At 48.8% G+C, this 15056-nt stretch overlaps 1 protein-coding gene across 1 annotated transcript in view; it reads left to right on the plus strand.

The window, feature by feature from the left end:
• FSTL1 (follistatin like 1) overlaps nucleotides 1-12146 on the plus strand; it is a 176325-nt gene extending 164179 nt beyond the window's left edge. The window contains exons 8-13 of the mRNA XM_065417493.1: nucleotides 3418-3548; nucleotides 7549-7667; nucleotides 8844-8956; nucleotides 9869-9979; nucleotides 11670-11767; nucleotides 12102-12146. Coding sequence (XP_065273565.1) covers nucleotides 3418-3548; nucleotides 7549-7667; nucleotides 8844-8956; nucleotides 9869-9979; nucleotides 11670-11767; nucleotides 12102-12146 — 617 coding nt within the window. The remainder of the gene's footprint in view (nucleotides 1-3417; nucleotides 3549-7548; nucleotides 7668-8843; nucleotides 8957-9868; nucleotides 9980-11669; nucleotides 11768-12101) is intronic.
• Nucleotides 12147-15056: the final 2910 nt, after the last annotated feature.

The raw sequence follows: 15056 nt of genomic DNA on the forward strand, positions 1-15056 counted from the left end.
GACTGAAATATGATCTGACTGCTTTTTACTCCTGTTAGACATGCAGAGCTCTGTGTTGGTGAGGAAATACCTTTTAATGGGATAACTTCTGCTGGTGAGAGAGACAAGCTTTTGAGCTTACACACAGCTCTCCTTCAGGTCTGAGAAAGGTACTCACAGGGTATGTCTACATAGCAAAGAAAGACCCGTGGCTGGCACATGCCAGCCGACTCAGGCTTGCAGGACTCGGGCTGCGGGGCTGTTTCATTGTAGTGTTGACTTCTGGGCTGCGGCTGGAGCCCGAACTCTGGGACCCTCCTACCCCACTTGGTCCTAGAGCCTGGACTCCAGCCCAAGCTCAGAAATCCACACAGCAATGAAACAGTCCCTTAGCCCGAGCCTGAGTCGACTAGCATGGGCCAGCTGCGGGTTTTTCTTTGCTGTGTAGACATACCCACAGTGTCACAACTAAATACAAGGTGGAACAAATTGTTTAGCATAAGTAGTTAACACACATTTCAAAAAAGCTAGTGGTGAGGGTTTACCATCACCCCCAGGCTTTTTTTCCCTCCTTTCCCCCCTATGACTAGAGAGGTGTTAACTGGCCACTTCACCTTGAATGGTCCTTTGAAATATGTGTTAACTACTTACGCTAAAGTTGGGGTTCTCAAACTTCAATACACCGCAACCCCCTTTGGATAACAAAAATTATTACACGACCCCAGGGGGGGGACCAAAGTCTGAGGCACCCAAGCCCCGCCTCCCCAAGAGGGGGGGCCAAAGCCAAAGGGCTTCAGACACAGGCAGTGGGGCTCACGCTTTGGCCCTGGGTAGTAGGGCTTGGGCTTTGGCCCTGGGCCCCAGCAAGTCTAATGCCAGCCCTGGTGACCCATTAAAATGGGGTTGCGACCCACTTTGGAGTCCCAACCCACAGTTTGAGAACCACTGTGCTAAACAATCTGTTTCACCTTGTATTTAGCTATGACTCTGAGTACATTTCCCAGATCTGAGGGCAAGTCTACACTACAAAATTAAGTCAACCTAAATTATGTCGACATACAGCCACTGCAGTAATTGAATTGGTTTTACACGTCCACACTACGCTCCTTGTGTCAACGATGCGCGGCCTCACTAGGAGCGCATGCACCGATTTAACTGTCAGCGTGGGGCATTGTGGGATGGCTTCTGAAAGGTAGCAACAGTCGATGTAAGCAACACAGTATCTACACTGACACTGCGTTGACCTAACTACATCGACCTAAGCATTACGTTTCTGGAGGAGGTAGAGTTATTAAGTCACTGTAGTGGGAGAGTTACATCGATGGGAGCATCCTTATGTCAACCTAACTGTAGTGTAGACCAGGCCTGAGTGAGGAAGAGCTCTGTGTAAGCTTGAAAGCTTGTCTCTCTCACCAACAGCAGTTGGTCCATTAACAGCTATTACCTCACCCAATTTATCAGAGGGGTAGCCGTGTTAGTCTGAATCTGTAAAAAGCAACAGAGGGTCCTGTGGCACCTTTAAGACTAACAGAAGTATTGGAGCATAAGCTTTCGTGGGTGAATGCCCACTTCATCAGACGCAAGGCGTCTTGCGTCTCTTGCGTCTGATGAAGTGGGCATTCACCCACGAAAGCTTATACTCCAATACTTCTGTTAGTCTTAAAGGTGCCACAGGATGCTCTGTTGCTCACCCAATTTGTCACTCTAATATCCTGAGACCAGCATGGCTACAACAACACTGCAAACAGAGCTCATACAGCCTTGGAAAGAGAGTTGGATTCTATTGAGGCTTGTGCAGAATTGTTAGCATCAGCAGAATTGTTAACAAAGTTCCCATTGCAGAATCTTTAGTGTGGGGGTACAGAGGCAGACTGCTCAACTGCACTTTGATGGTCAGAGTTACTGGTGATGATGCACAAGATGAAAAGAACCCAGCTTGACTCTCAGGAACCAGGCTGAGTTGGTAGTGCTGATAAAGCAGCCATCCTGTTCCCTGAGCACACTTGATGTGGAGTCATATACACAGTAAAACATGTAGTCCCATGTCCCATTTTTATGCAGACACTTTCCAAAGTATGCTTCAAGGATGGCTAGATTATTGTGCCACTAAAAGAGGGCAGCACTGTTTTTTGAATAGGGGACTGCACTGAGAGTCAGGAGACCTGGGTTCTCTTCCACCAACCTGCTGTGTGACTTTAGGGAAGTCTCTTAACCTCCCTGCACCCATTTCCCCTCCCACTCTTTGTTTTGTCTGTCTATACTGTAAGCTCTTCAAAACATGGACTGTCTTTTACTATGTGTATATACAGTGCTTAATACAATAGGGTCTTGCTTTCAGTGAAGGCCTTTGGGAGCTGTCATAATACAAATAATAAATAATAATAATTAATAATCCTTATAAGACAAATCAATTCCTGAATACAAACCTAAGGCAAAGGACCTTCTCAGGGCTTGACAATCATATCATAATGACCAAGGAGTTCATAGCTGACCTTACAGAACCCCCAGCTACTGTCTCCCTGTCTGTCTGGTTATTAGAGGTTTTCTTTTCAGCCATAAGGACTAGATCCTTAGGGCCAGATCCTCAGCTGGGGCAAACTGTCGTAGCGCCTTTGACTTCAATGGAGATGTGACAATTTACACAAGTTGAGGGCCTGGCCCTAAGTTTTTGGGGTTTTTAAATAAAAGATTAGTTTCTGGCACATACAACTGCAGCCACCATGGGAGAGTAGTGGCTTAGCAAACAAACTCAGTTCCATCTCTGATGAGCACTAACTCTCTTCCTTTTTGTATGCAATGGTGTCGTAGCCATGACAGACATAGTGGAGCAGCCTGGAGGCTGAAATCCCCTCCCCCTGAGAGGTAGGCCCCTCAAGTTCAGTGCTGAAGGACACTGGCAGAGGGTGTAGTAGGGGAAGTTTGCCCATCCCAGGATATCCCTATACTGTGGATGGAGATCTTTATTCTCTCCATGGCTGCCAATCTGGGGCCTTTCGCCAGTGCTAAATATGTTTGCTCTCCCCATGACAGCCAAGATGGTCAGCCTCCATCCTTCCTCAGGCTGGGCGTTCTTTCAACCCATTGGAGGATAACATTGTGTGTGACCAGAGAGGAGTCGGCTCTGGATCCATCTTTGACATCTTCCACATGCCGCATGACAAGAGGGAGAGGAAGTCACCAAAGCAAAGGGGATTGAGAGGATTAAATCGTTACCATTCTCCTGCCTTTCCACTGGGTGTCACCCTCATCCCAAACATTGTTCACTACTCAGCACCTCCAGCTGGATTTGGAGATTGCTGATCTCCAGTTCACACCCCTTCTGTCATAAAGGGAAACTCTGTCACTTGTAACCTGGTGTTGGTTTTTCAATTGTTTCTTTATGTTCTCTCAATTGTATTTCTTCTTCGCTCACCCTTTCTTTCCCTTCTTCCTGAGCAGTTGTCTGCTACCAGTCTGACAGGGACGAGCTCCGGCGCCGCATTATCCAATGGCTCGAGGCCGAGATCATCCCAGATGGCTGGTTCTCAAAGGGCAGCAACTACAGCGAAGTCCTGGACAAGTATTTCAAGGTAAAGAGGGCTGGGGCGGCCCTAGAGATGAGCTCTTGTTTCCTGCCCTACACTGTTATGCAGTGCTGCTGTCACTCTGCAGTGACATGCCCGGTGGCTATAGTAAGTGAAGCCCCTGCAGTGTGATTAGGGCCAGAGCGTCTGGGGCGGTTCTTATGTAATATAAAGAGTGACCAAGTACAGGTGCGGGGCTGCCTGCAGCAACACCTCCCTCCCCCACCACACAGGCAGCTTCCTCCCCCCCCACCCCCACCCCCCCGCCTGTCCCTCTTATCCCTCAGTTGAGGTACAGGAGCATCTTTCAAACTATGTAATGCATTAGGGGGCGGGTGGGTCCTGAATGTTGCGTGTTTGTTTCAATGTTACAAAGTGTTACAAGGGGTGGGTGGGTCTTGAAAATCACCAAAAAATGTATTAGGTAATTTATGGGCAGCCCCACAGGAGCCAGAGCAGCTGAGAGGCGGCAAGAAGCTGGTGCCTCCTCCCTTCTGAGGAGGGCTCCTGGCTCCAGCTGGCAGACGTGCCCTGGAGATTCAGAGGAGGAGGGGATGACAGACCTGAGTGGGGGGGAAGAAGGGGACAGATCCCTTGGGGTAGGTGGGGCTGGGGAACTGCAGAGGGAAAACTGAGGAAAAAGGAGAGGAAGATGTAAGTGCTGAGCCTTCAGAGACAAGAAACCCAGAAGGGAGGCACAGGGAAGGATGCACAAGGAAGAGGATGGGGATGGAGGGGAGGTTGGGGGTGGTCCTAGCCCTTTGCCCCAATTCAGATTGGGGTGGGAGGCATGTGGGGGCTTTTCCTTGGGAGCCCAATCTCAAAGGATAAAGCCCCTGTTGCAGCAGAGACTCGGCTCAAATCCCCAGCCGTGAAGAGAGAGAATAACCTCTCATGCTTCCCAGCCTTTCCATTCAGCGCCTTCCTTGGAGTCAGTAAATTCCCCTTTCCCCCTCTCCTTTCCTTGTGTAACTGGCAGATTACACACTCCCTGCTTGCTTCTGCCACCCTCAGCACATCTCTCCCTCCCCATCCTGACGTGGCCCAGAGCCTGTGGGGAGTTGGGGACCAGGTGGTTTAAATAAGGAGGTGTTGACAGTGAGAGATTAATGGCGCCTGACAGGAATTAGCTCTGAAATTTGCCATGGCAATGGGACCCCTGGTGGGACCCGAGAAGCCAGCCTCTTTGCCCCCCTCCCCCCAAGCTCTCGGCTTTTATAGCCATTAACACTGGTGCCTTTTATGGGAACCCTCTAGTGATTCACTGCCTCAGGCTCACCCATGGGCACCTGCCATCGCCCCAAATGATGGGGTGACCTGCAGAGTAGAGCTATGCAATCCCTCCCCCCCCACAGACACACTGTCCCCAGCTCCTTCCTCACAGGCTGTGATGTATTATCCAGAGCCAGCCATGTGCTCACTCCGCTGATGTCAGCACTCTGAGGAGCACTCCCCCTGCTATGAGCCTAATGAAAACCGTGTCTGCAGTGCACAGGCAAACCAGCTCCTGCTGGCTTGATTGAGCATCTCACTGTTTCCCCTTTCCTTTGTCCGCTGATTCCAGCCTCAGGCTGGGGAATACTCCCGTGACAAAGCCATAGCCTTACTCAGCACGAAAGCAAAAGCTAACACCCCTCCCCTCCAGTTTATCCTGGGCATTTAATGGCATCCACCAGGTAATATCCATTCCCCAGGGGCTTTACAGTATTTTGGGATGAAATTCAGTCCGTGTGAGAACTGGGGACTAACAAGGCTGATATGAGTCAGGCATAATGAATGGTGGCGGAGATTGTGCAAATATTCCTCCATAGCTTGACAAATGCATCTCAACCCTGACCTGTAGGAATTCTACTGTAGCCATGGGAACCTCACCCAGTATTGGCCAATGCCCCTCACTCCTACCCTGCAGCCCCTCCTCCCCCAGGCTATTCCAGTCCTGGGCTCCCCACACAGCTCTGCCAATGCCCCTCACTGCTGCTCTGCAGTTGTTCTTCCTCCCCGCCCTCTGCTATCCCAGTATTGGGTTCCCCAAACAGCTTGGCCAATGCACCTTAATCCTGACCTGCAGCACCATCTATTCATCCACTGTGGATACTGCAACCCATTTTTGTTCAATTTGGTAGCAGGGACTATAGGAGGAAACTAGTTTCCTCTTCTCTTTGAATAGTGGTCAGCAGTTAGGGGGCTAAGCCATTTCCCTTATGAGACTCTGTCTTGTGAGATGCATTAATGTGACTCAAGTATGGGACATGAGCCACCAAAGCCGAGACCTTCAAAGGGATTTGTGTCAAGTGCTATTAGGCCTCTTGATCGCATACAGGGACCTCAGGGCAGCAGAGGGACATGCAGTGCTGGACAAAGCAGACTTCACTGAACCTGATTCTGTGGAAACTGTGGCCCTCCTTGTAAACAATGTTGTGGGACATGTGGTGTTCAGAGCCCATGGAGCTAGAGACACATTAGCAGGACAGTTATGCACTGGCTGCAGAGAGGATAATAATTTTCCCTGCCCTACCACTTTTCATCCGTGGGTCTCAAAGCAACCTACAGGAACTGATGAATGGAGCCTCAGGACACCAGAGGGAACTAAGACACAAGGAGTGGAAGTGTCTTGACCCAGCCACACAGCAAAATTTCTCCAGCACCTTTTATAGCATTCAATAAACAGGATTCTTTTCTCCCACCTCTGCATTGCAACCGCCTGAGTTGGAAACGGACACAGCAGCTACTGAAAAGTGCACTGCAACACTATGCACCAGTTTAGGATAGGAAGTGAAAAGGAATCCTGCATCTATGTGAAACTGCAGAAGGAATTTATGAAGGTAGAGTGTAATTACTCTCCTTGGAATTTAGCTAGGACACTGTGGCTAAACACTCCGCTCTTGAGTGACATGAGACCTTCATGGCCAAATGTGGCTACTGTGAAAATATCTGTTCTTTTTCTGTAACTCTATAGCTGGAAGACAGGCATATGGGGGCTGAGGATGGTTCTAGGCAGAAGCTCTGCAGTGAAGCAGAGAGAGACAGAGCAGCTTGAGGGATAATACTCGTTTCCTTATTCTAATGAAGTCTCTTGTTCAGAGTTAGCAGAAATTGACTCTTCCTGTGAGTCTTTGCCATTAGCACATGACAGTCAAGACCCTGGTTTTACACCTGTCTGAAAGTTTGCACCAACCCAGCACCTCTAAAACATAATTGGTCCATTTCATGCCAGAAAATTTATGGAAGCTAAGGGCCACCTGGAACAAAGGGAGGAAATGATGTGATCATGCTGCGGCCATAAAACAAGCAGCCAGAGGTGAAAGAATCAGTGCGAACTAGTGGCCAGTGCAGAGGAGTGGGAATCAGGACTCCTGCATTCTCATCCCAGCTCTAACACCAATTCTCTGGGTGGTATAGATAAGTCACTTCCTATCTATAAGCCTCGGTTTTCTGCAGAATAGGGGGGAATGATATCTGCCCCACAAAAGAGTTGGGGTTTGAAGATGCAAAATGCTACACAGCACTAAAGTATTCGCAAATAGAGCTGGGTGAAAATTTTTGGACCTCTAGTTTATTTGATGAAAATTGCAGTTTGGGATGACCAAAACTATTCAGAAATTTGACCCAAATAGTTTCAGCCATTGACAAAATGGCCAGAGGAAGAGGAAGAGATGGTGCTGCAGCTGCTGGCACTTCCCCCTTCTTTTCTTCTCTCCCTTTCCATCCCCCCCATCCCCCGCCCCCATAACCTTTAGCCCAGTGAGAAGGGCACTTACTTGGGATGTGGGAATCCTGGCTGTAGAGCAGACCTGAAAGGGCTTTGTCAATTCACCGGAAATTCCAAACCATTTCCGATTCAGTTCAGCCCACACCAAACTTTGTTTTTCCAGTTTATTGGCATTGCCACTGAGCTAAAGAATCGGTCATTCACCCAGCTCCATTTGCAAGTGTGTGTGGAAAAGGGAAAGGAGTGGGAACAGGACAATGCCTCAGCCCTCTCGTGTCCATCTTCTCACCCCTACAGAGCTTCGATGGTGGGGATTCTCGCCTGGACTCCAATGAGTTCCTGAAGTTTGTGGAACAGAATGAAACTGCTATTAACATCACCACCTATGTGGACCAAGAGACCAACAAGCTACTCAGGTAACCTGGGGCAGGGAGGCAAGCGGGAGGGGCAGCAGACGTGAAGGGAGAGCTAGCTGCCAATCATTAGTCAAACAACCATTGGGAAGTGACACTCAAAATGGCAAGAGAATTCACACCAACCTCAAGTATCAGAGGGGTAGCCGTGTTAGTCTGTATCCACAAAAACAATGAGGAATCGGGTGGCACCTTAAAGACTAACAGATTTATTTGAGCATAAGCTTTCGTGGGTAAAAAACCCACTTCTTCAGATGCATGGAGTGAAAATTACAGATACAGGCATAGATATACTGGCACATGAAGAGAAGGGAGTTACCTTACAAGTGGAGAACCAGTGTTGACAAGGCCAATTCAGTAAGGGTAGATGTGGTCCACTCCCAATAATTGATGAGGAGGTGTCAATACCAAGAGAGGGAAAATTGCTTTTGTAGTGAGCCAGCCACTCCCAGTCCCTATTCAAGCCCAAATTAATGGTGTTAAGTTTGCAAATGAATTGTACCTCTGCAGTTTCTCTTTGAAGTCTGTTTTTGAAGTTTTTTTTTTTGTTGCAGGATGGCTACTTTTAAATCTGTTATTGAATGTCCAGGGAGATTAAAGTGTTCTCCTACTGGCTTCAACCTCAGTATCTTGCAAATCCAATCCTCCTTGCTTTCCAAAATGCCTGAAATAAAACAAAAATCACATCAGGATTAAGCATTTAACCTGATCTGAAATTTTTTCAACTTTTCGATTCACTAAAAATTGAGAAAAAAATGTGTTTTTGGTTTGACTCAAAAGGAAACACTTTTTTGATTTTTTCAGACTTGCCAGCTAAATGAAAAGTCCATTCCGGGCCCATCTCTACCTGGGGGGCGGGGGGAAGGCAGAAGTTCACAGCGATGCCTCCGTTCTGCAGTCAAACTAACAATAAAATAGCATTGATAAGGCTGAGCTGAAGATTTGCTTCTGCTACTAACTTGTTCAGAATAACTCCCCAGCAAAGCAGCAATTGGAGCCCATTTCTCCTTTGCTGTGTGTGGTAGATTCTGTTACAACAGTCACTTTGCTGGCCTGGCCCCGAGCTCTAGCGCTTACTGCCCTGCGCTTACTTGTCCAGATCCCTGCACCAGGAAGAGCAGGGGCCATAGCAGAGGCAGCACCCTGCGCCCCATGCCCATTGTATCTGTTTCCTTTCAGGGGACTCTGTGTGGACGCCCTCATTGAGCTGTCTGATGAGAATGCCGACTGGAAACTCAGCTTCAATGAGTTCCTCAAGTGCCTCAACCCGTCCTTCAACCCACCAGAGAAAAGTATGATCTTCTCCCCTGCACCGGGGACAGACGGGGGCTCCAGAAAGGGGGGAGAGAATAGAAGGGCTTAGAGCCAGACACAGGAGGCAGGCACCCTAAAGCTCATCCAATACACCTCACTCCTGCCCTGCTATTCCAGTGCTGGGCTCCCCACACAGCTCTGCCAATGCACCTCAGTCCTGCCCTGCAGCCTCCCCTTATATTAGGGTGTATGGGACGTGGGTTTCAGAAAGGCAGGTCAATGGGGAATGTATGTTTGGGTGATCAAGTAAGGGGTTCAGCAGTGGGGAGATGAGTCATGTGAGGAGGAGTGCGTGTCTGAACGATTGAGGCAGCCGGGCACTGGGCAGGTCTCAGTCCAGAGAAAAGCCTTGCCTTGCTCTGGCTTTCAATTACCAGATACCCTCCCTGACCATCTTCCTGTAGCTCATCAGCCTTCTGAACCCAATTTAGATTTGCAACTTACATGGAAACGGCTCAGCATTCTAAGGGTTAAACATCATTTAGCAGCTGATCTAATTATCTCACTGGGGAGTGTGCTCCCCAGTAGGCCAGGAGGGTCTGGGTTCATGTCCTACACAAAGGCTTAGTCTCAGTGGTGATGATACAGTGCAGGCCATGGTGATACTGCTGGTGGAACAGTAAACTGAACTCCCTCGTGCCCCTTCCAGTGGAAAGTCAGACATCCCACAAGCACTCCCTGAAAATGCTGTCCATGGTGCTCTTCGACAGAAGACGGGGCTTCAAGTCCCAGGGTGGGTGGGAGTGACGAATAGAGGCTGTGGCGGCCCCTGCTGTACTAACTCACAAGTACTTTGGGGAGACTTGAGGAAACAAAGAACTCCCAGAATCCAATTGCCTGTATCTGCCCTGTACATCAAAGCCAATTCCCCTTGTTCTTGCTTCTTCTAGAATGTGCCCTTGAAGATGAAACATATGAGGATGGAGCTGAGACCCAAGTGGAGTGCAACCGCTGTGTCTGTGCCTGTGGGAACTGGGTGTGCACTGCCATGACCTGTGAGGGTAGGTACAACCTGCAAAGGGCTGGGGCAAGTAGGAAGTTACAGAGGAAGTTTTGTCTTCTGGTTTTTGCAAGGCACTGGGTTTCTGGCCTGTGACTTCTATTCCCAGCTCTTCCTCGCAATCACTGTAAGACCTTGAGCAAGTCACTTCGCTCTATGTGCCTCAGTGTCCCCAGCTTCTGTAAAATAGGGATTATGATCCTGTCCTACTCCAGAGAGAGGTTAGGAGACTTAATTCATGACTGTTAGAGAAGTGCCTTGAGAGCCTTCAAATAAAAGCTCTTACAGAAGGAAAAATAATTATTATTTGTATGAAGGGAAGTATTCTTTATAATGAAACTTGACCGATCATCCATCTCTTGTCCCTTGGGGGTGTCTCCTCACATCAGTTTCAAGCTCTGACAGCAGTGCTACAGATGGGGAAGCCCTAGTGGGTTTCTTAATTGGGTGCCTTACATCAGGAGGATCAACTCATCTCACAGAGTTCATTGCGCATTTGGAAGCCAATTGGTCCCCCTGTGTAAGACTTTGGGAAATGCTTTATTCTCTTGATAAACAGCTGGCCCACCCTCACAGCACTGCTCTGCATTCTTCTGGCCTCCCTGCTTCTTATGAAGGGCCTTTGCATGGAAACAGCACCTCTGTTTCTTAACACATTACCTCTTAAGAGTGTCGGTAGCATGGTAGCTCCCACTGAGAGAGACGCCAGCACCATGAACAGATGTGGAGATAGTAAAACAGTGACAAGTGTTAACAGAATTACTTCAAAAATTCATTTGGTGATACACAGTAGAGGCCTCTGAATTGATTCACCCCAGTGAACAGTTTCCTTTTGCCCCTAGTAACAGGAATTCCTGATTCAGAGAAGATGCTGTTTTAATCCTGATGCTGTTGCCTAGGGAGTTGTGGATCCCATTATGCTATTAGGCAGGCCCATGGGGTTGGGTGGCTGGGAGAGAGACTGTACCTGCTGCCTGCCCAGTGCTAGCATCAGAGGTGGCTGCAAGACACCCTGCATGGCCATCTAGCATGGGTCGTTGAAGTGGAGGGAGAAAACAAGTAGCATGCAGTGGGCTAACAATTCTCGCCCTTTCTGCTTGTGTCATAGCTATGGCGGGACCAAAGGCTGCTGTCAGAGGAGTAAGCAGACCAAAGTGGCATGAGAGTCAGGCAGATCTGAATATCAATAAATGAGCAAAAGGCATCTCCATTAAGTGGAATTAAATATCCTTGGGCTTCGGTATGTTCCCTGAGAGAGGTCCTAAATAAGCAGATGTGCCAATTAAATGGAGTGCGTCATGCGTATTTCTATCTGCCCAAGAGTTGTTTAGCCAGTGAAGGTGTCACAACTAACCACTGGCTTTCTTTTTCAATAATAAGCAGGGAGGGCAGAACCTAGTTCATTTCTGATGTATTTATCTTTTACTCTTGGGGGAGTTGCATGGATGCACGCCTCATGTACCCCAGACTGAGACAGACTCCTCCCTCTTTCCTGACAGCAAAGAAGGAGGGGCCAGAACTCACCAGCTCTCATTTCTCCAGGCAAAGCAAACCCCAGTGAGCCTGAGATCTGTTGTGGCATGACACAGGCTGAACCCACCCTGGCTCTCTCCTGGCCTCCCACCTCCGTATCACCATCTGAGAGCTGTCCTAACACCTGGGATGGCTCTAAACTTCACTTGTGTTTGCAGGGAAGAACCAGAAGGTGCCTGTAGGGGGGCAGCAACCCGAGGAGGAGCTGACTGAGGAGGAGCTGGCCAGATACGTTCAAGAACTGCAAAAGCATCAGGTTAGGATGGAATCTCTTTGTCCAGAATCTGTGTGGAAATTTCTCCTTGCTAGAGACCTCCTTCCTCTGCATCTCAGATATTTCCTGGCAAAGAAGGGGAGTGCACTGGCTTGTGGGAGGGGGAACTCCCTATCTCCCTTTGGGATGATCTCTCCACGGCAGGGGTGAGGCACATTCGATGGAGGTAGTTTGAGGGGTGAGGGTGGAATGCCGGGCCTGCTGCTGCCCAAGTTGTACTGTCCTATGGAGAAACAGAAGCCTTCAGTCTGCTGGCACCTCTCACCAGCACTAATGTGGAACCGCAGGGCCTCAATCTAATGCTCTCTCTCTGCAGGAGACGGCTGAGAAGACCAAGCGAATGAGCACCAAAGAGATGTAAGGGACCTCCTCACTGGAGGAGCCCAGGGGACAGGCCAGATCCGCTGCCCTGTCCTTCAGCGCCGAGCTCAATATGCACAAGTGTTTGCTACAGTCGCCCAGTCACAGATATTTACGTTGTTTAACGATGAGGTTTTTGTTTTGTTATTAAAAAAGGAAGCAGGGGAGGGGAGCACAGTCCATCTGGTTGGGGGAGTCACTGCTGGAGACTAGTGAGAACAGGAGGGAATTACAGCAGCCTCCAGGATACCCCTCACAGAGGACATCTTCTCTGCAGTCCAGGGCAAGGGTCCATTAAGGCAATGAGCAGGGAATTCTGTGCCAAAAGGAAAACCTGGGGAAGGGGGAGGTAAGTGCTGGGGGGGGGGAGGTTAACCTCCTGGGAATCTTCCAATTTCTAGGGTTTAGCATGCACCCGCCTTGGCAGCAGGAACGTTCTGTAAGGAAACGTTCTGTGGCTGAGCATACATCCTGTGGGGCACAATCAGCCAGGGATGTGGCCTCAGGTCACCACCTTCTTGTCTTCCCTGTGCCTTTCTGCCTTCCCCCAACCTCCTTCTCTCCTGTTCTCCTTTCTGTCCTTTCCCCATCCTCCCTGTCCACCTGGCACTGTCCTTCCCCCTCCAGCTTCCATGGGCCTCACCTCAGGCATCTCCCCTTGTGTTAATTGACTTTACTTGACTCCTGGAGTTCCTAGTGAGCTGCCCAGCCTGCTCCTCCCTGCCTGCAGCCAGCCAATCCCTAGCAACTCCTACAATGCCTTGTGGGCTCCAAAGTCACACTATTCCCTTTGACATCTTCCTAGCCCCCTATCTCTCCAGTCCCCTCACAAAGGTGCTACATTACAATATTTTCTCTTATCACACTCGCATCCTTTTTGTTTTACAACTTTATTTTCTAGGGTAGCAACTGAGCTTTTGTATTTTTAGGCAGTAGCTTTAGATATTTTGCTATTGAAAGTGCTGCAATTCCTGTGCACGGTTTGCATTTGCCTGTATCCAGCACGTACAATCAGCACAACAGCTTCTGAGCCCAAAGCTTCAAGGCACTTCTCAGCTTAGTGCTGCAGTGTCCCTCACAGTGGAGAGACAGGATTCGGTATAGTAAATATAAAGGGGATTCTTTATTGAGGCTGCTGGATACAGACAGACCCTGTGGTTCTTTCTCTGGCTCTCTAGTTTGCAAACTATCCCATCCTGTGCTGCCAGGTTTTACTGCACGAGGTCTCCCTAAATCACTTGAATGCCTGGAAGGAAGTGCAGGCTACACTAAACAAGGGACAGAGGGACTGTCCAATATTTAGTTTGCTATCTAGCTAGCCCTTTTAATACAGTATATCTGTCAGCTGCAGCCTGCGATGTGAGTGATCATCTCTCTCCCTCTGTCCAATTTGAGGGTAAATCAGCCAGATTGTCTTTGGCCTGTATTCTGAGGTTCCACCTGAATTGGGTTAAGATCAGGGACCTGCGCCCGTCCCCCTGTGGCAGCCTGCCAAGCCTGTGTGTTCAGATCAGTCCATATCTGACCGTTGTAGCTTCTCTTTCAGGATCATTTTCTTTTGGCCACTTTTTTTTTCTCTGAGCACTGGGCCTAGTTACAACTGTGATACTCTTTGAGGGAATGGTCTTTTGTCAGCTACCCCGTCCCCTCAAGCCCAATGGGTTCTCCTGTTATATTCAACTTTACTTCATATACACACACATACACGCCCATTTCCCTGTTCCAGTCATGCCTTGATGCACATTCCCAGTCGTTATGCTTAGGCTGAGTCAAGATGATTCTGGCTTCAGTCTTCTCCCTTTGAATAAGCTGAACGATCACCTCATGTCCTGCACTCCCTAGTGATTACTCAAGCAAACCTCCCATTGGCCTCAGTTAGAGTTAGTTCTGCTTGAGGCAAGATTAGCAAGGCTGAGTTGTAGCCTTCCCTTTATTCAAAGCGCTTTCCAGGCAGAGAAGGGGAAGAGTGAGTTAGTGTAGGGAAAAAAGAAAGCTTGAACTCTGGTACAGTTATCAGCTAGTCTCTTGTACTGTTGTCTTGGTCTTGATGTTGCCACTGTCTCTTCATACTGTGGACTTCAGAGAGACAGGGCCAGACTCTGATCTCAGTTACACCTGTGTAACTCTAAGGTATCTCCATTGACTTCAGTGCAGTTACTCCAGATTTACACCAGTGGGAGATCAGAATCTGCCCACAGTGCTTCGAGGCTTTGGAGTAATACGCCAGTGAGCTGATTCTGCGCTCATGTTGGTGTAAATCAGGAGCAATGTCAATGGCATTACACCAGGTTTACACTGGAGTAGGTGAGAGGTGAATTAGTCCCTAGAACTCAGGGGGACCCAGTTTGAGGGGAAAAACAATGCTACTCGGGGAATTCAGAGTGAAATGATTTTTGTTCCCTCTCCCTCATTAGTGGTATCAGAGGAATTGGTTGGTGAGATGGGAGTGCCCGATGGACATGCCCCCTATTCTTCCCACCTACTCTACAAATGGATGTATGGAGCACATTGGGTCTGGAGTCACTTGCACACTGTGTTAATTCTTTGCCTTAGTCTGAAATAGTGAAAGTAGCTCATACTTCCCACCTCCTTTCCTACCACCTTCCCCAGCTGAGACCACTTGCCCCATTAAAGTGCCTTAGGGAAAATGCAACAACATGCCTTAAAAAGCAAACATTTTCATCAGTGGGAAGAACAGCTTATTTTCCAACCAGTAAGATCCCAAAGTAGGAAGGGTCAGCTGAGGAGCCAAGTATGCAGTGGGGGGGACATCAAACTGGCTACAGGTGTTATGCAGTTTTCAGAGTTTTATGCAACATGGCCTGTGATAATCCTCCAATGTACTGTAGGTGTGTAGGCTGTGGAGACTACAGATCCCAGCATGCAATGCAGTTAGGCTGCTCAGGTCAAC

The sequence above is a fragment of the Emys orbicularis genome, chromosome 1 (assembly GCF_028017835.1).
Source record: "Emys orbicularis isolate rEmyOrb1 chromosome 1, rEmyOrb1.hap1, whole genome shotgun sequence".
Classification (NCBI taxonomy): domain Eukaryota; kingdom Metazoa; phylum Chordata; order Testudines; family Emydidae; genus Emys; species Emys orbicularis.